Genomic DNA, 24,082 nt, shown 5'->3' with positions numbered 1-24,082 from the left:
CCACCATCCATTTTCATTCCACCCCCTCACCTCCAGTCTCAGTTGCTGTGAGTACACAGCTGCTCAGGCAACCAGATTAGAGGAGCAATCTTTCCCCACCCAGGATATTTCTAACCCAGTTCATTTCCCTGACCTCATTCCCCAGGTGCTGGTATAAACAAGTGGACCTACACAATGCAGGGATCACTACTGTGGGATAGGCTTGAGGGATGTGGGATGTTTAGGATGTGATGTGTTGCTCAAAGAGAAACTCCTGCTATGCTGCAGTCTAAGGCTCACCTGAGAAATAGTCTCCAGCTATTAGAAAGCTGACAGAGCTGGAAGCAATGCTTGGTGTTCAGCATACCTGAACAGCTGCTTGTTGGTTGTATACCAGTCCTCTGAAGTGATAATTATCCTGAAGCCTTCGTACTGCTCAGACATGTGGATCTATAAAGAGCTATTGCTTCACTCAGCCAAACCTTATTACTTATCTCTGGCAATACATACACTGTAATTATTTTGGATAACCTGGTCACTTACTACTTTCTTAGTAAGAAGATATATAACAGCCATAACTAAACCCAAATATGAAATAGTAAGCCTATATTAAAGTGTCTCTATATGCAGATTTCCACGCTAAAATATTTAACTGGGTGGGGGAAAAGAGAATGGCCTTACAGGAAAAAAAAAAAATAGAAGAAAAGTCAGTGCAACATTTTTAAAGCAAAGGTAAAAGACTACTAGCAGGCTGCAACTTTGACATGGATCTCATTGTTGAAGTATACAGGCACTTGAACATTTCCATAACCCCTAGCCATTGTCTGGTGAAAATAAACACTTTAATTTTATAGAAGGGAAACTGAGGGAGAGATTATAAGCCCACCTCCAGTTACCTGAAAAGCTGCTTCCTACTAATTCTATTAATCTCCTTAAAGATCAAAAGCTATCAGCAAAAGAGCATAAAATTGAACACAGGTCTCTGAAACCAAAGGTGACCATCCAAACCATTAGGTCATGTTTTCTTTAAGTCAGCCACAGGGAAAGTCTGACCCCTGAATATCCTGATCACTACAGTCAGTATAAATACTAAGAGGGCTTCCTCACATAGCTCTCCTCCAAGCAACTTGTTATCTAGAGATTTTGCACAAAGCACTAGAGCAAGAGGGTTGTTCCCAACAGCATTTTTTGCAGCAATTAACATCAGGAATGAAGTGCTCCATGTTGTACACAACTACTGTGCAATATCCAGGCAGTCCATAAGCAATGTTGGGGTGTGAGAAGGAGATTTTGCTAGAAACACCATCTATTGCCAGAGTCCAAAATCCATCATCAATTGCCTTCACCCTACTTCCCAACAAGTGGGATGATGCTTGTAGTGTACCTGGGCCATGGTAGGGGGTCTTGGCCCAAATGCAGTTGCAGCCCCATGCTGTTTTTGAAGATGAAGGAAGAATGACCACATCTCAAGGCACTGAGCTGGATTTATTCATTTGACCATATCAGTTTCATAGTAGAAATCATCTGTTTAAGCTCATGTGTTAGAGAGGAGCAGCATTAAACAACAAACATGAAAAAGAGACTGTGCTTCAGAAAAGATTCAGTGTACAACATACACAGTATGCCATTTAACACAAACACTTATAAAGAGTCATCCTAAGCATCAGAAAGAGTTTTATAAAAGTTTACGTTCTCATCCCATGGGATGTACAGAACTATGCAGTTTACATAGTTTTACTATCATCCAAAACATCATGTTTCAAATGTATGAGGCACAGCAAGAACAATATAATTCCATTTCCATAGGAACATAAACACTGCTTGTCACTAATGACACACTTTCCAAGCCGTAGCACTCACAGCAATTATACACATGTACAATTTTAAAGTATTAAAAAGCAAGAATTTGGAGCCTGCCTACTGTTACCAATAGGGAATAACATTTGATCTACCCTTGAAAACTATCATAGATACCTTTGCAGTAGTTGTAACATAGGAAGGAGTTGAAGTCACTGTCATACTTTGTCAGGGCCAATTTGCTGTGCAAATCCCAGAGCTAACTGATACTGCCAGAGAAAGATTCCCTTGACCCACAGAGAAGGGGACAGCCTCCTTCTTAGCTCCCACTGCCCAGGGAAGATGCAAAGTTAAGACACATCTGCAAACAAATGATAATCTGACTCCACAGACATTCTTAATTTTCATTAAGAATGGCTAGAGGATGACCAAGTCTTAAAGACCAAGAATGACCAAGTCTTAAAGACAGAGCAAGACTGAACCAGTCTTTAACTGGTTAAATCAAGGACTTCTTTTTTCCCTTTTTTGGGGGGTGGGGAGTGGCAGGAAGGTTTTTTCTAAGTAACACTCAGAGAGACTGAATCTTACAGCCCACATGCTAAATTATATTATATTATATTTTTTCCTGATATTATTTGCAAGCATATATTATAAGTTTTACAAAAGTGCAAGGCCCAGCACAGGAAGATATCCTGGATTAAGACATTCCCAGCAGCAGTGTTCTTTTTGCCATCCTCTTGTTGGTCAACCAGCAGACACACAAACATCACTGCTTGGGATCAGCTTATCAGAGCCCCTAAGGGTTTAGCTTAATCATCTGTGCAATTAAACACTATTCACATTTGACAGCCTATAATGGCAATAGTTTTATGTACAAATTAGAAAACCAAGTCTTAAAATCAAGTTTTAAGAGGTAGAGGTCCATTTCTGACTCATTAACATAAAATGTTACTGAGTCAGTCATATTCTAAGGCTGGTGGTCCCCTAACAATATTGAAGTAACCAGCTAGAGCTCCAAGGTCTATGTAGAGTGATCTTTGTCTCTTCAGCAGGTCTGACTCTTCCATGCTCCCATTACACAATGAGGAATCTAAAAAGAAAACAGAGAAGCCATGTAATTACTGCAAAAATAGCTGTATCAGTTCATTTTTGTATTTGTCAGTATTACTGGAATATTTTGCCTATTATTTGATCTTACTAATCTGTGGTTTAGAAAATTTTTAAGTACAACATAAGTCAAACCTTAAATAAAATAAAATCTAATAAACCAACCCATAACTCTAGGACAAAGAAAGGGAAGCAGTTTGCAACTGCAAACAGCAAGTGTGTTCAACTACTTAAAAAAAAAGTCTCCATCAGCTGGGACAGTTAGGCAGAGCTTTCTCATCCTCTGAGCTATAGCGCTAAAGAGGAGTTTGGTGCAAACTTTCTGCCATCTGAGAATTCTGCTTCCTCATAGAGAAATTTTCATCTAAACACAGGACATCATCTTTGTCTGGGTGTGACAATAGAGACTGAATACAGGACCATCAGTTTCAGATTTTTTATTCCTTTTAAATCAAGGTCTGAAAAGACAGATTGGGTTTTCAACGGCAGAATTCCCCTGAATACTTGTATAATGGGTTTCTTGGAAACTCAAGCACCTATAATAAAGTCCAAGCTTTATGGTCCAATAGTCTGTTCATTTTCAAAAGAACTGGTTCAGATGGTCTGAGCTGGTCAAAGGATTATGCACCCCCAAGTCAAAATTCAGAAGGTACAATGCCATTCTAAATTCAAAAACTGTGACTGATTTTTTCAGTGAATTTGTTGCTACAATTATGCATTACAGTGCCCAAAACTTTGCACAGATATCTTTAGAAATATTTATCCCAATTAAATAAACCACTTATCTGGGAAGAGTCTTTCAATCCCTTTTTTCAGAACCCTCCTAAGGTATTTGGTAAGTAGAAGAAAAACATTCTGAAGCCTGTTGGCAGATTGTTGGCACTAAATCTCGCTTGGGCTTGAAAGGGCTGTTTCCTACCTAGTTTGTGTATTATCCTTCATTAAGCACTTACTAATGCACAAGGGCAACAGCATTCTGTCCCACAGTCATTTTTGGTTTTAAAACAAAGGGCTTTTACACCTGACACTCAGCAACATTAGTTACGGTTTTGTGTGTGTGTTTTTCCTTAAAAAGGCAAAAAGTGTTGGATTTGCTGGTGGTTGTTGGACTTGGTAGTTATTTACAAATCAAGAGTGTCCATAAAAAATCTCCAGTACAGTGGCAAATTGAGTCCATTTGGGACAACAACGTGTACTTCATGAAGTGCCCTGAATGATTGCCACAGCTTTTCCAAGAGCCAATCCTTCCGGAGCCTGCAGAAGTCAGGCTAGGTTCCTCCCGACTGAAGTCAATGGGCATTTTACAGACCACTTCATGACCTCGGGGTCTGATCTCATCTGATTGGGATTTTCACCAGTCACTTTCCAGATGTGCTTTGAGTCTTGTTGGTTCCTTACCACTCATTCCACTCAAGATTTGACACAAAGTACACAGCAAGTGAGCCTGATCCCATTACCTGTGATATTTTCTGGCAGCTGCAGATCCTTCCTCGTGAGCAGCCTTTTCCTTTCAAACAGCGCCGAGTCCAGACTCTGGCACCGCGGCTGCTCTTCTGGGGGTGGGTGTAGAGCCTCGTGTTTCAGTAAGTCTGCTGCAGACAGCCTGTGATTAGGATTCCTGTCCAGAGCTGCTTCTAGCAATTCTCTCATGGAAGTGCTGCAGTCCTCAGCAATATCCTCTAAGGGGGGAGCTTGCTTGTGTATCTGTTGGAATGAAAAACGACCATGGAAACAGTTATTCCAAAAACAGTGGAAGAGGAAGTCACAGATAACCACATGAGTGGTCTGGGAATTCCCCAATTAGGACTCATCACCTCCTTAAGTAGTCCTGATCAACTAGAAGAGAACAAGTAACTACACAAAATCCACTTAAAAAACCCCCATATTTTATAATAAATTTAAAAACTCAAAGAAGCTTCAAGTAAGCCTAAAATCCAGTGCAATGCCAATTCACCAGATTTCTATACCAAACTGGAAGAGTCAGAGAATCAAATCTGCCAGGCTCCAGTTTTTATCTGCAACTTCTAAGGAAGACAGATGGGCTTGTTTCAATCAAGTCTCACACTGATCTAACCCTGTCCTTCCAGTAAACCCAAGGCCTGTTAATTGAAACACAAATCACAGAGACAACTCCAGCCCAGTCTCTGTCTTTTCCTAAGAGATCAAATCTCACTTCTTCCCTCCCTCCCTTCCCACCCCTGAAGCAAAAAGGATGATATCATCTCTCTGACAAATATTTTGATAGTTTTTATATGACTGGAGCTTTCCCAACAAAAGTACAGGAAACCCTCCAAGCGATACTGAGCTGGCTCTGCTAAGGACACTTACAATATAGAGGTAGGAGGGATATGCAGAACGAGGGTATCTGTTCACCCAGGGCGGGATGCCCGTTTGCATGTGAATGATAGTAGCTCCCATGCTGTAGATGTCTGCTTTTGTTGTGTGGCCTCTGCAAAGGATAACTTCAGGGCTCATGTAAATCTGTGAAAAATAGTTTAAAAAATAAGAGATTACTCAACAGGGGAAAACAACAACCAAAGATGACTTAATGACATTTTGTGATCCTGGAAACCCCGCTCTGAAGGGATGCATAGTAGTGTACCTGCAAGCACCATTTGGGAAATAAGATTGTTCTGTTCTGCATGAGAGTACAGCCAAAGAGACAGTACCTGGACAAACTCATATTCCAGGCTTGCCCTCCTCAGACAGGCCACAGGTCAGTGGCTATGGGCTTTGGCTGAGCTGTGAGAGGCTGAGGTTCAAGCCACGGCTCTGCCTTGTTCAGATGAGTAGCAGTAGCCTCATCCCTCCACAGCAAAAGGAGGTGCCTGAATTGCCAGTTTGTTTTGTGGGGCACTGCTGGAACTGCTCCTTTCTGCTTGAGCAATGGTTGGGCATGAGCTAAAGAGAGAGGGTGAACTGTACTGACAGCCACCCAGATGGGGGTAGGAGTCCTCCCCTCGATCCCTTTTACACAGAATACTACAGAGCCCTTCTCAGCAGAACTGACAGATATATACCTTCCTGTCTTCTTTACTCTTCTTACCTCCTCCTTCTTATCCACTGACCTGCACATTGAAGCATTATCCTGAGAAATGGGATGATGAGGAACAAGCCAAGTCTAGGCAATGCATAAATTAAAAATTAGGTGCCCTTTCCACTAGATTACCCCCAGAGCAGCTATGAAGACAAGAATCCCTCTTCTAACCTTTTTCCAAACCAAAAATTCTAATCTTTCTTGATAGAAACCAAAATTGTTTCCATCCAAACATTTCACTGAAACATTTGAATTTGCCAAGAGTCTCAAGAAGGATCTTGGAAGCTCCTGCCAGCAACGAGCAGCTCAGAGTGCAGCTGGAGGAGAACCAGACAGGCAGGATGCAGGAGGCACACCCTGCACAGCTCTGCCACTGCCACTGGCCTGGGGAGCAGGTTTCAACACCACATGACACAGCCCACAGCCCACCGGGTTGGCAAGCTACCATATTTGCTTCTGGTTCCTACTTTTCCCTCACCCAATTTCCCTCTAAAGGATTCAAACAAACTTTAATTAGCTCAAGTCATCCTGACACAAAGAATCACATTAAAAGCCATTAACTGACACAAGGGCAGGAAGTTAAGTCACCACCACATGGTTTGACTGCTTATTACCAGAGATTGAGAACAGCTGTAGGGCTCACCAAAATCCAAGGAAAACTTCCCAGTAAATTACATTCCCTGTCTGCAAATAGAACTTGTGACTGGAAGTGTGTGCAAAGACTCAGCAGGTATCTGCAGCTGCTACTGACTTATCCATTGCTTTCCTCAGGGCTAAGAGAGAATCAGTGCATCTGCATCCTCCACCTTTAAGTCTCGTAAGGAGAAAAGAAGTTCTAATTTTGTAAAAAGAAGTCTTTGGCAAATAGAGTGCAACTTGAGTGAAATCTGCATAAACAAAAAGCATCTGCCTTCAAAAAAAGAATGCTGGCACAAGGTCCTGTCTGCAGTTAAGGTGAGAAAATGGTCAAGATGAACTTTGCACAGTGACAAAAAATCAAAAATGAGCTCCAAAGCTCTGATTTCAGACTGGTCTAAGAGTCTATTGTCACCAAAGCAGACAGCTCAAGCCATTAATAACTTCCCATTCTCATTCCTTCTGACTGGTGGGCTGGCACTTGCCTGCTAGTCAGACCAGTCACAGCCCAGCAAAAAACCAGTCCTTTCTTCATACTGTGCTAGTTTTAATTTAGCATTCCTGAAAATGAATCATACCTTCCACACTCAATAAACTTTAGCAGACAACTTTTTACCCTCAAATGGTTGTAACTGAAGCTTACATATTTTAACAAATGACAGAAGCAAACAGAAAGCGTAGCGACTGCCTAGAAAAAGTATTTCCTGCAGAGCAGTTTCATAACAACCACAGTTTAATGTTCTGCATGACTTGTACACAAAAGCAGGAACACCAGTTTTTTTTCACACTATACCATCTAAACAAAATTTAACTATCTTTCAACCCTGTTGCCCAGAATTGTAACTACTCATTTTTATAAACACAAAGAAGATTCACTACGTTCAGATTCCTGTGCTATAGAAGGGAATAAAAATCCTAACTCCCAGAGAATATGCACAGGACAAAGGTTACTCCACCTGCCACTTCCCTCAAGGACAGAAGTCCCTGCCAATATCAGATAGAGAAACAGCAAGCTCACAGGCACAATGCTGCGTGGCAGTGACAGAGCCCCAACCAGGGGTTGCACAATTACATGCAGGAACAGCAGGACAACTGCACCACTTCTTAAGGCTACATAATACAGGGTGCAAAACTCAAGAGGACTTTGGAGAGTTAAGATCTTAGTTTGAAAAAAAAAAAAAAAACATCAAGAAACCAGACTACAGAGAGCATTTGTGGGTGACAGGATTAGGCATTGTGGAAAGGAAGATGCCCAGAATGAAGACTGTGAGCAGAAAAACCTATAGTAGCATCAGAAACATTAGCCTGTAAGTCTTTCACTGGTATCTGAAAATCTCCTTTCCCAGTGCTGTCTCTCCAACCTCACCTGTGGCTGCAATGTTGCAGCCATTGCTGCTCCCCTGAGACAGCAAACACCAAACATGGACATATTTCAGGGTTAGGGGGATTATCAGCTTTCTGAGGAGAGGACTGCAGGCGTTAAAGTGCATGGAATTTTCCTCCTATTAAATGAAGAACTAAGTGGTTTTCACTTGGCAAACACTGAAGTGTTTTCACTTTTCACTTGCTCTTATTAACACAACCTTGGCCTATCCTTCAAGACCCAGAAGTGGATCCTCACTAGTCTGCTCCACAATCATGGCAATAGCCTGTTTACACACATCTCCATCACTGGGAAATACCCTACCAACTCATATGCACCACTGTTCTTATTAACAGCACACAAAACCCATTTGAACAACAAAAAGCCCCAAACCAAAGTAAAAACCCCACAAAGCTCATGCATGAAGTGCCAGAAAGCATGCTGCTTCCAGTTCAGCAAGCATTTTAAGCTCTTAACTGCCCTGACTAGAAAGACACTGAAAACAAATATTCAAGTGTTTTCTCAATTATCTTGAAAAAAAATAAACAAACAAATCTGACCTTCTGTGAAATCTTGATTTATCCTCCCCTTCTAAAAAGTGAAATGGTTTTTGTCAGTTACAAAGGGATTTCCTCTTTACACACGTGGAAGACTATTAAAAGTGTAAGTGCCAACACCTCAGCTAAAGCATTTCCTGTAAAGAATCTCCTCCAGCAACAGAGAGCACAAATGCCACATCTGCAGCAGCTGTCCAAGCTAATTGTTACTGCTTGGTTGTTTGCCAAAACTCCAGCCCTGGAAACACCTCAGCAGGAATGCAGTGCACCCAAGTGGTGCGCAGAATCTCAAAATCACTGGGACCATTTAAAAGGACCCCACCTCCATCACTGTAACATCTAAGCAATTTTACCAGAGTATCATGAACTCTGGTAAAGAGTGCCATGCACAACCTCTGAAGAACCCAAGGGTTACATGTAGATGGAGAACAGAGCTTACAAGGGCTAAGAGATGAAACCCAGACATCTGTAATTTCTGTGGTTTTGAAGGGAGGAATCCAAGTACGGTGTTGAACAGGTCACCCCAGTCCATAGTGAGTATCTCAGGGGAAATCTTTGCTAGAGCAAAGAACAAATTCCTGTTTGAAGTGTCTCTGATCAGCAGCTGAAACACTGCAAGCAGCCCTCCTCAGAGCACTGTTTGACCTCAGTGAACAATTGCTAACATATGAGACTGCAGAGAAAGTGACATGGCTTTCAAAGCGTTCCATTCAGCAAGTTGAAAATAAAAATATAATTGAGACTCTATTAATGTTTGTAAGTTTTTATAGGTTTTACAGTAACTATTTTACCCATGCTTCTAACTCTCCTGCTTCAAATTTGAGCCTAAACACCACAACCATAGGACTAATACAATATAAGGGCTTTTGTCCCTTCAGCTTCTTACCTCTGTTCCTCTAAGATCTTTGGGATAGTAAATGTCTTCAGTCATTTGAACACTTAGGCCAAAATCCACCAAAACAGCCTTAGTTGACATAAAGACAATGTTGCTTGCTAAAAGAAAACCAAAAATTACATCATTTAAGCGTCTGGCACGTTTGGTATTTATTTTACAACACTCCTGTTTCATTCAGATGCTAGCCTGAAAAGGGGGAGAGATTAGCACAACCACTCTCTACAGCCAATATCCTTCTAGCCAAAATAGGTCTGGTAATGATTTGGTTCAATTTTAAATTGTATCTTAAAAATCAAACTGGTCTGGTTTATGTAAAAGAACCAATGTTTTGTTATTTTCTTCTCTTAAAATTAAAAAAAAAAAAGGCAATGAGAGAATACAGCTGAGGGTAGAGGAAGAAGGCAGAAGACTGGTAGGCATCACAGCACAGTGCTCTGAAGATGTTCACAGGTCTCCAAGGTGCAGATCTTGCTGTGCAGCTCTGGCTATAAACAGCACAACTGTTGCTCACCAAGAGGTTTTTCTAGAGTAACAATTTAAGTGAAGACAGAAACAGAGAGTAACCAGCAGCAGCCACACCAGTCACCTGCACTGGTCTGTGAGGGCAGCTCAGCATGACAGCAAAGGACAAACAATGGCTGTAAAAATAATAGAAGACTGAGCATTTCAAATTCCCTCAGAACTGCAGCAGTATCTAGGAGCTTAATTTACTTTCCTTCATAAAACTCTGCCTAAGGCACAACTTTGTACTCAGAGACTTTGTTTGCAGCTGTACTTCTGCTCAAATATTTAATAATGTAGTGCTTGGTGTGAGCCTTGAGAAATTCTTGTTTGCTGTTTCAGAAGATGTGGTAAAATGAAGTCTCCAAGTTACACAACAGAAATACATTTCCCTTACAGGAAACTGTGGGACATTTTCTGTCTTGACAGTGCCTACCATGACCACCCAGTGGGAGGGCAGACTTGATTTCAGCAGTACTGATTTCTGGAGCAATGCTTCACACAGCTGCCTCCTTACCAGCGCTATAGACTACGTAAATCTGTCATTTTAGGGATAACTTTGAAGATATGGATTTTAAACACCCCATAATAGATCATCCAAAGGGCCACACTGCCACAGGATCTGCTTCCTGCCTGGGACCATAGCCAGCCTCAGCTGCAGCTGATTTTGGACTGAAGCTCCCCCGACCAAACAGCCTGATTCAGGTTTAACTGCTTCCAAACAAGGGTTAAAACGAGTGGCAGCATGAACACCTCACAAGAACCAGAATGTCCTCCTCCCCTTCCTTGCTCAGGCATTTTTTACTCTCAATAAAATCCCCATCTTCTGTATCAGCAGAACAGATTCAATTGCAGCTCAAAAGCAGTAGATGGAGTGAGGAAGAAATCAGAGATTTTGGGAAAGAGTCTTTTCTATTGATTCCACGTGGGGAGGGAAAACACCCACTGCTCCCTGCATGGAGAGTGCCTTGCCAGGCAGTGGGCAGGGCTCCACCTCAGGCCTGGAGCACCCAGCTCTCCCTGGCACCAAACAGGCAGAAGCACGGTCAGGGCTCACCCAGGCACCTCTGGGCAACCACATCTGCCCCAGCCAACCTCTGCCTCATCATCTGCCCTGCATCCACCAACACAGGGAAAGGCTGGAAAAAGCAAAACACACCACAATGGGCTGGATCTCCTATTCAGTACCTAGATGGAGCAGGCTTTGGGCTGGTTTAGTTTTTACATTGTTTAAATAATGTCTTTGTTACTGCCAATTAAAATAAGCCCATAGGAAAGACTCTTACTAAAAATGAGAAAGGAAAATAAAGGGAAAATATAAGCAGTTTTGTAGCTGTCAGAATCTCAAAGGCTTACATCTAAAGTACTGACCCATACTAAATTTAAAAACCCCAAAAATCAAAAATGCAAAACTGAGATAAAAATTTAGCAATTCCCAACAGTTCACTTCTATGAATTATTTTAATGCTTCAGTCTGACTATTTCTACTTTAAACCCTCACGTTTAGCTAAATAAACTCACAGAGTTTACTCATCTGCGGGCCAAGGTGGTACTGGGAAAACCAGCATTTAATACTAATTTAAATGCAACACATTAAAATTGAATTTTAAAGCATTTCAATACCAGTATTTAATTTGGACTTAACATCAATATGTTTGATTATTTATAGATGTTAATATCCAGAGTTTTTTAAGCAAACATATATTGAAATTTGCTGTGCTTGTTCAAAGGAAAAAAACAGCACAAATTATGTATTTACTTCCAAAGTGTCTCAAACTGAGGAACACTGCGTAGAAATGTAAAACCTAAAAGAAGGTGCAAGTTGAAGGTGAGCATGGAAACATTCAGGATGAATTTGTATTAAAAGCAGGAAACTTCTGGCTGAACACAGACTGATAACTTCACTCTTTAGTTTTTTATTTAAATTGAGTTGCTCATGAATGCCATAGGATCCATGACTTTCTAATTACCCTCTCTGCTGGAGCGAATTAATAAATAGTGTAAGTAACTATTACCTCCAGAACCTGACCTTGCCATTTGTTAAGCATTATCCATCCCTCCCACTCAGAGATGTAAGGCTATGTGCCCCAGCTCAGCCCCAGGGACTCCAGCAGGGCCCCAGCCCGGCCAGGACCAGAAAGCAGCCCAAGGAATCACACAGACGTACGTTTGATATCATGGTGGATAATCCTCTTTGAGTGAAGAAAGTCAAGTCCTTTCAGAATATGCTTTGTCACCCAAATTATTTCAAACTCTCTCATAGGACCACAGCTCTCCAGCTTTTCCATGACAGATCCTCCCTCTCCAGCTTCCATGAAGAGATGGATTGTCTCATCCCACAAAATAGCGCCATATAATTCAGCAATGTTTTCATGACGGAAACATGCCTGTATTTCAACATCTGATGGTTTGAACTGTTCCACTGGGACCTAGGACATTGAAACAAAACCACAGTTATCCATAACAAAAACAAGTTATCCAAGTTATCCATGTGTTATCTATGGACACTAATTATCCTATAGATTAACAGAAAAGAAGGAAGTATAACACTTGTATTCACTTGTTAAAATACTGAGCTTTACTTTGCTCTTGTGACTTTGCTGCCTTTGCAGCTGAGAGACATCCTGTCAAAAGCTGAGAGATATTTTGGAATCATGCCCAAATAAAAAATGCAATGATCCAGAAAAAGCAATGTAGCAAGAGTTATTCCCGTCAAAATCCAATGATTACGCAAAAGCTTTAGGCAAACTTCCTGGTGAAGGAGATAAAATTCCCACTGCTTTTTCCACTCATTGGCACTACCAGAACTACACACCCACCTGACAGGTGGATCAGTGCTTGCAGTGCTCAGGCCCATTACTGACCTCAATTCAGTCCTTATCAGCACTGGTTTATGGCTTACAAGAAATGAAAGCTGCTTTGAAGGGAGCGCCAGCAGCACGACATTTCTTTAAAAAGTACTGTGGCAGATTGCTGAGACAATAAAAGCAGTGTTTGCTTACACACAGAAAAGCTACTACTGCTCTCTTCCATTTTCTTCCCTTGGACTCGTGTCTCTCAACCAAATAAGAGGCTCATTTATTTCAATGAGAAATACTGTTTGTATTTTCAGAAATATTAGGATACTTTAATTCTGCAGTGGGTTATGCAGGAGCAGCTAACAATCTGTCCCCACGTGGACACACAGGCTGCAGGGGAAGGGCACACAGCTGCCTGCCCAACTCTTTCACACACAGAATTAATACAGGTACTTATTCAGGAGCTGGGGGATAGAGAACAATGTCCCAACTGAGCTTTTACTGGCCCTGAATATTTACTGCTCAATTCAAAATAGTATGTTAAAAGGCACAGCTGAAAGAAAATGTTAGCTTGCATGAAAGTAGGACAGTGCTCAGCAGTTCTTTTGAGGCATCTCACAACCTTAACCCCACCAGTGCCCAAAACACACTAAGAGTTGCAAATACTGAGTTCTCAGGGACTTTAATGCACTGGAGTAAAGAAAACTGAAGTCTGAGCACTTCAGTTAAAGGACAACAGCCTAAAACTTCTGCAGCAGCAGGCTTTTACTACCCCTTTCAGCAGGGACAGGATCTCACACAGATATTTTACTCCAGCAGGACAAGCAGAAAATCCACTCTGCACAACAGACAATGTGCCAGATCCACAGACTTCAAGATACTTTCGAAATGCTGAAATATTTGCAGCTTTAGAGCAAAAAAAATTTAAAGATGCTAACAGAAGTGTACATTTTCCCCACCTTGTTTAGGCAAACAAAACCAAGACGATCATCAGCCAACAGTGGAATTTGATGCAGACATATTTGAAAATACACCATAAGTAGTATGTCATACAATATTTGCTCAGAGATAAAACTACTGAACTAACATACCAATTTGCATGCCATTCGTTTCTTGGTTTCTCTATCTTGGGCTAAGTACACTTTCCCAAAAGCTCCCCGAGGAATAAAATCAGAACCAATATTCCTGTAAGTCAACTTCCATGGAAACAGGAGCACATCTGAGTCAATTTGATAGCGCCCGTTCTTGGGTGTGATCTGTGGAGTTAAATAAACAACAAAAACCCACAGTGAAGTTAAAACTACTTCAAGTCTAATTAATTTTATACATATAGTGGAAAAAAACCCATATCACTTATGTGTATGATGCACATGATGTGCTTAGCAGTCTTTATTTAGTAACACCAAATGGGAACAGCATGTGAGGTGTGGCATTCATTCACAGCCCAGGCATCCACGTTTCTCTCCAGTGACTAACTTATGAAGTGTAAGTTGCAATTAATTGTCTTGAAACAACAACAACAGCAGCTGGGTTAATGAAATTACCTACCTCTTGTTATTAGATTTACCTGCACATGTTTGTCCTTCCTGTAATCTGTTAACTTGTTATGCCACATACCTGTTACTCATAGGTTATCTTATACAATGTGAGCAAGAGTTTCAGCATTTCCTAATATCACATATACTGCTAGGAGTTTAATTTCCCATCTTGTATTGGAGTTTCTGCTGTTAGTAAAAGGTCAAAGAAGTCTGCCTTGATTTTACCAGACACTTTCCTCTAGTTTTATACCATAGTTTAAAAAAGAAGAGTGGGAGTAACATTGCCTCCTCTAGGTGGGTAATGTTGGGAGCTTTGCTTCTTCTGTATCACCAGCTAGGCAAGGAGGGGATTCAGAGCACCTAAGTCAGCATCTTGCTCTAAATCTTTCTCCCAAACAGTTCCCTCCCTCTGCACGTGACAGAGAGAGACCAAACGCCTAACTACAGCCATGTGAGTACTGCTTGATCCCTGATGTTGCTTCTTGAGTCTCTCAGCTACAAAATTAATAATATTTCCTATGAATATGCTTCTAATTATTTCAGCTAGTATCTGCAATATCATTAATCTCCTTATTGGTACTTTATCAAGATTCTTGAAGAGATGTAAAATCACATCAAGGATATTTATCATTTCATGTCTGTCACAGGGCCTCAAATACTCAGCTCTTCAGCTATTCTTTTTAAGATAACAGCATATCAGGAATATTATTTGGCTTAGATTTCTATTTAAGTTGTAACATATAATCTTTCATTCTTAATCTACCTTCATGCTTTTCAATTAGGAAAGTACCTTCTTGACTGCTAAAATTGTCATTTGTGATTTGTACCTACAAGAAATAAATTAATTCTTCTAAGTTCCTAAATCTGGGGAGGATAAATTCTTAGCCTTTAGCCAAGGGGGCATGGGGGGGCTGTCCTTCAATAAAAAGTATTCTGCTTAGGATAGAGAGAACAAGCCTTCGCTCTACTTATTAGAGCTAGGGTAAAGCAATCTGTACATGTCTAACAATCTGTACATCTTGCTTGCCTACTTCTGCATTTCAAAGGGTTGAGACTAATCCATATGGGTTACACCTTATCCTGGAGAGACGCTAAGCAGAGTTGATTTGGAGAGCAAGACTGCGATGACCACCACACTACTCATGTTTTCAGGAGGCTTTTAGGACTAGTTCCTAGCCTGAGCCTGTGAACATTTGTCTGTGGCTGCATCTTTCAGTTCAGTTTTAACTAAAAAAAATCCAGCTTGTGCACTTCAAGACCCTTTGTGATGCAAGCCACGGTGCAGCCAGTGAGGGTCACCAGGCAGTCAGAAACAGTCCTGACCCTAAGCAAAATGCTGTAGATATTTGCAGAGCAATGCCCCTGCTGAATGCACGCACAGGTAATACCCTGCCTCCAACCCCCAGTTGCATAATGGGATCACGTGCACCTAAGTACTGGGTTCATACCAATTGTATGCAACTGTAGAAGCAATATGCAAGCAAAACAACCATGAGTATGTAGAACAGTGTCTATCCTAAGCATAGGAAACATTTAATATTACTAAGTGTCATTTCAATGGAACAGAGTTGAAAAGTGATGGTTTTGCAATAGTGCAATGCTCCCTCCAAATCAGAGTAAAGCAATACCCTGTGGTATTTCGCACCTGAGTAACCAGCAGGCCTCCAGCAACCAGTGTTCACATATAAAATACATGATATACGGGATATTTAACATGATAGATGTAGAGCATCTTAAGAAAATACAGCAGCAACACCAACATGCATGAATAGAATTCCATTGCAACACTGATTATTTCCAGAGCAACTGATCTTAAACAAAAGTTTAATGATCCAGACTAATATCCAGAGATGCTTGTAGAACACACAATTTTAGGGAAAATAATAACATCTCGAAACAACACATCTATATACTTGAATTTAGCAGTGTGAGATATTACATAATATTGTAACTCTTAAAATCACACTTGATAGTATGTGCTTTTTCTCCTTACATTACTACAACTGACATTTTGTGCAGATAGAGCAAATTTAGGAACTGTATCATTAATTCCTAGATCTTTATTTTTGGGAGTTTGCATAATGAACGTTTTACTGCATGAACACAAGGCACTAGAAGACTCTTACTGTCTCCTGGACCTGTAAACCAACATAGTTCATAGAATCATAGATAGGCTTTGGTTAGAAGGGATCTTAAAGAACTTCTAGCTGTAACTCTCCTACTATGGGAAGGAATGTCACCCACTAGGTCAGGTTGCTCAGGGCCCATCCAGCCTTGCTTTGATAATTTCTAGGGATGGGGTATCCACAATTTCTCTGAACAGTCTGTTCCAGAGTCTTACCACCCTCAGAGTAAAGAAATCTCTACACTTTTAGTTTAAAATCATTCCTCCTTGTCCTATCACTACACACCCTTCTAAAAAAATCACTCTCCCTCTTTTTTATGCAAGTACTAGATTTTATAAGCCCCATTTAAGTACTGAAAGGACAAAATGAATTGTAGATTTAGTTTTTTGACTGCTTGTCTCAAGTTTGTATTCAATACTGGGAAATGTTTTCTAACCTCCAGGGATACTAGGAAATAACAGAGTGGATCCTTCTGAATAAAAAGACCTTTCTCCATAGCTGCCTGAGACTGCAGGGGCTAGACTAGATAGGCTCAGAGACCCCTTCCAGCCCCAGGGTTCCACAGGAAACCATAACCTGTAACTTCTGGAACTGAGCTTTATTTAGAATCATTAAAAACTTCTAATTTCTACGGTCTATGAAATGCCAAGTAAAAGGAAAACAGATGTACGTACCATATTCAAGAGTATTCCAGATTCCTGTTGTCTGCATCCTTTAAATTGTTTTGCAGTGTTAGACACCTGATTTGCAAAAGCAAGCAGGTCTTCCACAGTCCCGTATTTGACGGAGGACATCAAAGAGACCTCCCCTTCACAAAACAGTAATGATTCTGCACCTTCATCATTTTGATTTGCCTCTTCACACATGGTAATTAAGCTGTCTTCATAGACTGCCATGTCTTCACCTGGATAATGGTTTTCCATTATGGCTATCACCTCAGACATATTTAGATCAGCTAGCAACAAGTCAATCTCCTCTTTGCTATCACTATCCGTGCTCATATACTCCATTACTGTCCACTTTGCAAAATCACTCCTGGAAAAAAAAAAAAGAAACAAACTTGAAAACACTTTTCACCTACCTAAATTTATTTTAGCAAAGTAAGAATGAAAAGGAGTTATCAGAAGTGATCAGCAGCTCCTCATTATACAGATTTAACATTAATAACTTGTATTATGAAGAAAATCATAATTAGGAGCCTGGGTGAAGACAAAATGGAGAAGTATTTGCTAGTGAAATTTATTTAGAAGTAACTAGTTAACCTCCCCTGTCACTCAGTCTCAGAATTTTTTATGATAAAGCTTTCCCTAAGAGAACAGGTACAGTAAAAATATACCACTGTGATAGATATGCAAAAATGAAGGAGCACCCTCAATACAAACAAAGGAATTAATTGTTTGGAAAAGAATGACAAAGAGAGCTATTAACATTTTCAATTAGTTTATGTCTAAGTTTGTACTGACAATTTATGTGATGTATCCAGAAAGAAGGAAAGGTCACAAAGCAAGGTCATTCCACTAGTAACAGGCATCTGTTAGTACCATTGTACAAAGCACAACTGTCACCACCTGAGATAAAAAATCCGTATTTCTTTTTGTAATTAACTGATCAGAACTAGACTTGAACTGAAATTTTCACTCTGACTTTCAGAAGAAAGCCAGAAACTGAGCTATCATAAAAGCAATGAGCTTTTGAAGTGGTTTCCAACAGTTTGCTCTGTTCCCATTAATCCTAACAAGAACATTTTAGGTTACTATTGCAACTATTTTGCTGGAATGGATTTACAGCAAGCTGGGTTCAACTTCCCAGAAAGTCCCTTTCTATTCCAGAGAGTTACTTATTCAAGTTAAAACGTATGCATGGTCAGTCATTAAAAAACTAACACAAATAGTTTCCAACACATAAATGCCAAGAGCACTTACCTTGTATTTAACCTGATTACATCACTCAAAACCATTTAAAAACGTCTCAATAGAATCCCTGAAGTCATCACGTTTTTCTGAACCCGTATTTACCACTGATGATAATTTCACAGTGTTCTGTGGCAGTCTATTAAAAAAAGCAAAACAAATAAAGCCATTGCATACCAGCTCAAGCAGAAGGACTGGTTTGTACTCATATAGATTATTTGCTTCATGGAAAGAAGAGTTAGTAATCACAAGGCTAAGATAAAAGGGGATTTTTCTGCAGAAAAAGATGACAACTCAAGAAAGAATCAAGCTGCTGTATCATCCAGATTTCCAAGTAGTAGTGAAAAATAGTTTTTCCATGGTTAGGTCCTGAGTTTTATTCTCTCTGTCTCATGCTTGCTTAAGCAAAGAGTAGGACCTCCTTTTCCTTTAGCAGAACTGACTACAGCATGCCCTCTTTAGAGAGCTCTCACTTCCTTTTATCGTAATCCACTGCACCATCTATTTTGGGCAAAAGATAACAACTAGGCAAAAAAAAAAAAAAAAAAACCAACCCAAAAAACCGAAAAGCAGCAAACAAAACCTTATCTCAAGGCCAAGCAGCAGACTCGGTCCCCTGAGGCCATGGAGCAATGTGTTTGCCCAGGCACAGTTTCTGGTTATGATCACTATCTTTCTTACCCTCACCACAAGGACGTAGAAGCTTTGTGGCACATATTTCTCATGGGTTAAGAGTATTTACGTCAGCTCTAATGTGAAGAAAACCAAGTAAAATGACGTGTCTGAGTTGGCAAAGAAGTCAGACCACGTGCTGAAAATTCAAAAGGCAGGACAGGACAGCAGATGCAGCATCAGAAAAGGCAACCAGAGTGCCTGTTCCTTTTCAAACTCAGACCCAAACCCTGTGAGTGATGGTCCCATTCTCCAAGGCAGACACAGTGACTTTCACCAGCACTCTACACCAGTTCATCCAGCCCTAATCAACCCACACCCCCAGCATCAGGGCAGCCAGGCTGGAAACTTTGTGGTCACTAGCACTACTTGACTGGGGAGGCCCCAGGCTTTGTATCCTGGGTGCTCAGAGAGATCACAAAAAGGAAAAGATGCTGTGTCTTCTAGCCCTAACTCACCTCAACTTGCTCCATGACCAAGCTATAGGCTGTTAACAAAGCCTGAACGTGGTTACTTTTTAATAGAAATGAGATTTCTATTTTTCCCCAGAGCAGGACTTCTATTCATTGGTTTGTTGGTTTTTGGGATTCTTTTTTTTTTTGTTTTTTTTTTTGGGGGGGAGAGTTTCTGCTGAATTAGTGTGGGTCAAAAGGAAAGAAACAGTGCTGTCATAAAAGGAACCAAGAGACTTCATGTGTAAAGTCATGTAAAGTTACAAACTAGTCCTGAGGGACTTCCTGAAGAAAAACATGAGCCTCTAGATGCTCTGGTCTTTTGTGGATAAAGACAAATATGTAGCACAGTTAAACTAATTTACTCTCTGACAGCATTTTCATGCAGCTGTACAGATTAGACCAAATGAAGCTTTCTGGAAGTGCCAGCTCTGCTTCGTTCCTCAGAATGTTCCCAAACTAGAGCACAATACTAATAATACTCTTGGCAGTTTCACTATTACCCAAAATGTTCTAAATAACATGAAGTGGCTATAACCTGCATATTCTCATTTCTTTTAGTGCTTGAGAAAAGCTGCAAACCCTTCACCTTTACAACTACCTGAAAGGAAGAGGTAGTAAGGCAGGAGCTGGTCTCTTATCTCAAATAACAAATGATGGGACAAGGTGAATTGGCTTCAAGTTGTGCCAGGAGAGGTTGGATATTAGGAAAAATTTCTTCACTGAAAGAGTTGTCAAACACTGGAACAGGCTGCCCTGTTCCTGGGTGAAATCACCATCCCAGGGCAGATTTAAAAGACATACATGTAGATGTGACACAGTTTAGAGGTGGGCTTGATAGTGCTGGGTTGGACTTGATAATTTTACAGGTCTTTTCCAACCTAAATGATTTTATCTTTCCCTATATCTAGCGAATTCTAATTACTAAATGATTACACAATAAAAGCAGTGTCTAGACTATAAAAGCTGATTTTTTTTAAATTATGCAGCAATTTAGTACTATACTTCCCCTACAGACAAGAAAAAAAAGGTCCATTTTCCAATGGGGAATTAATTCCTTCTATTTATCCCTAAAATCCTGTACTAGTATCAGTGGTGGGCACTCATGTAGTATTCTAAGTTATCCTACGTAATCTAGATTCATGAAGAAATGACATCACTAAGTATGCTTTACTTATATTCTCAGCTAAAAAACTGGGCTTACCTGTAGTGGAAAAATAAAACTGCATGCAAACACTTAAGTTGGTTGCTAAAGCACAAGTCTCTTTCTCCAGTTTTGCCAATATTTCAACATCATCACATGAGTAATTTGTAAGCCAAAGGTTTATTTCTCTATTCTCTGTGTAGCTTTTCAACCCCTTTTGCCTAAGAAGTGTGCTGCCAGAGACCACTCTTCTATCCATCATATTAAATAAGAGTAACTGGATACCAGACTTCTGAGCCCCTGTGACACTTTTTGTGTGTCAAGGATCAACGACGGAAAAAAATGAACAAAATCTACAATAAAAATAAAATTTAAAAACCAAGACCACATAGACAAGAAACCTCAACAGCCCTTGCCCCCCCCAAAAAGCTAGCCACAAACTGCATAGCCTGGCTCAACACAATCATACACCCATAATAAAGATCTCTTGTGCTGCTTCTAGAGAACAATTTTCTGGTCTAAGTGACAAGTGACTGCCCACTAGAAATGAAAAAAAAAAGTCCTTATTTACTTTTAAGAAAACTTATGGACAGAACTTGAAAAACACAATCCCTCTGAAAAAAAAACTTCTACTGTTAAGGAACAAGAAATATCAACAATTTCAACTTCGACACCATTTCACATATTCTCTTGGAATAAGAAAACCCGCGACTCTCCCAGCGCTGGCAGCAGCAGAGCCCAGCCCCAGCCCCTTCCTGCCCTGCAGCCCCAGGGACAGCGCAGGTGCCGCAGCCCCGGCGGCTCCACCGGCACACGACGCAGCTCGGGAGGCCGAGGGCAGCCGGGAACCCGAGCCGCCTGCGCCCGGCAGCGCAGCCCCGTCCCGCTCCGCTCCATCCCGCCAGGGCTCCCCCTGCCCTGCCCGCCCCGTCCCCGCTCACCCGCGGGGCGCCGGGAGAGCCGCGCTGCCCGTCCGCCCGCAGCCCGCTCCGCTCCGCTCCGCCGGCTCCCGCGGGGCGCTCCCGCGGGCGGGGAAGGGCGCAGGTAGCACCGCCCGCCCCTGGCCGAGGGCGGGGGACCTGGGCGGCCCCTGCGCCGGTTTCTATTTCGGTTTCCCGGCAAGAGCAAGGCTGCCCTGCCTCAAGCCCGGGCAGCGACCGCCTCCTGCTCCGGCCGTGGCATCGCCCGGCGACAATGGCTTGTCCCCGGCGGTGGCATCGGGAAACCCCTTTCCTGCCACCTCATGTTTCCGTGCGCACCTAGAGGGCGTCCACCAGCGTCCTACGAGTTTAAACATTATCTGAATTAAACTTCGGCTGACACGCGGGTGGAATTTAGGACAACAACGTGAAGAATTTTGTTAGTGGCAGTAGTATTAAAATACTCCGGGACACACTTGTGTGAGTTGGGTAATTGCTAAAATTGGGTACGACTACTTTTTATTTCTTATCCATAAGGAAGTAATTATTGCAAAACTGTGCTGCCCAATAGCTCCTCTTCAGCCAGTTGTTTTTAAGGAGACAAGTAGCATCTTTAACAAAACCAGCTGCCACAGCACTAAGCTGCTGAGTTGAATCTGTCTCAAGGTGCCAAAAGACCCAAGATGGATTTTCGGTTCATTATTTGCAGTGTAATGACTATTTGCTTACTGAAGTCAATGGCAAAACCATCATTATAAAGTTTCAGGACAAACATTCACCTTAGGCTTCAGTGTTTATTAGTAGTTCATACAACTCCTTTTCTCTTTATATTATCAAGATACCCCGTTTAAATATAAATATATTATCAAGATACCCTGATACTCCCTTGTTTAAATGTTTTATGTTTGCTACCTCTCCTGGGACATTAACAATTGTCCAAAGTATGTCACAAATGACATTCTGAAATGTGCAAGGGTTTAGACTCACTATAGGATTTTCTTTTCCTTAGCATCATAACTATGTATATGGAACTCTGCTAGCAGGGTTAACCTTTGCTCATACACAGTTTCTTTCCCAGACTATACAGATGTTAAATACATTGGCAAGCCTCCATAAGGAAAGAAGTGTATTCTTTGTTGAGTTTGACCTTGTTCAATTGCACCACCCAGTGCATTTGCTAAAAAAAAAAAAAATACAAACTGTGGAAAAAAAAGACAAGAAAGCTGAAGATGATTATAGAAAGAAAAAAGAGAGGAAGGACTGAAGAATAAATTAAGCTATAGGAGAAGCCAGACCAAGGAGAGGGTGGAATTGGCAGCACCTTGAAAGTGGGAGGTTAAGGAGGGTGAGTAACACATCCTTAACGTGCAGCAGCTCTCACGCTAGGGTACTTTGGGTATCCTCTTTCAGGAACTTGCTTGCGCTATTAGTTTTTCCAAACCCACAATTAATTTTAATGAAACCCTTTTTTATTTTTACACCAACTTCAAAGAGGGAAAGGGGAGGAGGTCTTCTCTCCACATCAATGAATTTAGGCAGGACAAGTCTTAGGATTCCAGAGGAAACTCGCCATGGAGAGATGAAGGAAACACAAGTTTGTACTCCCTGGCATGCATAAGTAGGATATAAACTGAAATGTTCTATTTTAAAAGCAATCTACTCTTTGTCTTAATGATATCCTAGAATACAAAACCAAAATAATTAGGTCATAGCAATTACTTACAGACCCTGACTTACTGGGAGGCTGCCATGAGTATATACAGCACTGCACTGAAGACCTACTAACACACAAAGTGCTCTAACATACACTACAGATGTGCCCACAAGTTTTACATTAATGTTTTTAAAAACCAAAGAAACATACATTTTCTTCAATACATGCCTGGGGAACCATGCTGCAGACCAATGACTGCTTGCTGGGTGCCCTGCAGCTCTCTGCCCCAACCACCTCATTTCTGATCCCACATGCTGCCGTCACTGCAGTATCTCTGCCTTCACAGCCCTGGCCCAGGACCAGACAAACAGAATCACAAAATCAGTTAGGTTGGAAAAGACCTCTGAGATCATAAGCAAGCACTACCATGTCAACTAGACCATGGCACTGAGTGCCATGTCCAGTATTTCCTTAAATACCTCCAGGGACATTGACTCCACCATCTCCCTGGCACCCATTACAATGTCTAATCTCCATTACAATGTCTAATCCCTCCTTCTGTGAATAAATTCTTCCTAATATCCAATCTGTTATAAATGAAAAATGATCCAGCCAAATTAAAAATAAAAATAAAACTTTATTTTAGCAATAGAGATCTAACTTAGCCAGCCACAAGGAAAAGGACAGTGCCGAGCCCGGGATCGGCACTGGGTGCGAGACACAGAGGTCAGCCTCAGCGGAGGTTTTCCTCTATGCCCACACCCCACCATCCTGGTACAAGCGATTTTTCTAGGGAAAATTTTGCCTGAAGCCAGGATTTCGGCATTCAGTCCTTTGTTTCATTCAGAGTCCCATAAGTTGATGAGATTTCCTTCTTGGTGACCAGGTAGAACAATTCGAAGTCCGGAGTTGAAATCCTTGATGAAATTTATGGGAACACTTTATTCACAGGTATCAGCCAGGGGGATTTTCCTAATGTCCATCTCGGGTCATTCA

General features: G+C 41.2%; 1 protein-coding gene across 1 annotated transcript; it reads right to left on the bottom strand.

Moving 5' to 3' along the window:
- Positions 1-1,445: 1,445 nt before the first annotated feature.
- On the bottom strand, positions 1,446-21,528 carry MAP3K8 (mitogen-activated protein kinase kinase kinase 8). Its single transcript, XM_053946136.1, has 9 exons — positions 21,454-21,528; positions 18,257-18,383; positions 17,009-17,369; positions 13,762-13,926; positions 12,040-12,301; positions 9,363-9,469; positions 5,212-5,364; positions 4,341-4,587; positions 1,446-2,866 (listed from the first exon to the last, which is right to left on the bottom strand). Exons 2-9 carry the CDS (start codon positions 18,289-18,291, stop codon positions 2,733-2,735), a joined length of 1,464 nt encoding a protein of 487 aa, XP_053802111.1. The 5' UTR covers positions 18,292-18,383; positions 21,454-21,528; the 3' UTR covers positions 1,446-2,732.
- Positions 21,529-24,082: the final 2,554 nt, after the last annotated feature.

The sequence above is a fragment of the Vidua chalybeata genome, chromosome 1 (assembly GCF_026979565.1).
Source record: "Vidua chalybeata isolate OUT-0048 chromosome 1, bVidCha1 merged haplotype, whole genome shotgun sequence".
Taxonomy (NCBI): domain Eukaryota; kingdom Metazoa; phylum Chordata; class Aves; order Passeriformes; family Viduidae; genus Vidua; species Vidua chalybeata.
Note: the sequence above shows the minus strand (reverse complement) of the source record. Positions and strands in the feature narration are given on the sequence as shown.

Excerpts from the sequence above, each read along its gene's own strand:
- MAP3K8 (XM_053946136.1), bottom strand. The coding sequence starts at position 18,291 with ATGGTTTTGAGTGATGTAATCAGGTTAAATACAAG. Across the intron at positions 13,927-17,008 it reads CTGGAATACTCTTGAATATG|ATCACACCCAAGAACGGGCG; the intron begins GTACGTACATCT and ends TTAACTCCACAG. Across the intron at positions 9,470-12,039 it reads TATCCACCATGATATCAAAC|CAAGCAACATTGTCTTTATG; the intron begins GTACGTCTGTGT and ends GTTTTCTTTTAG.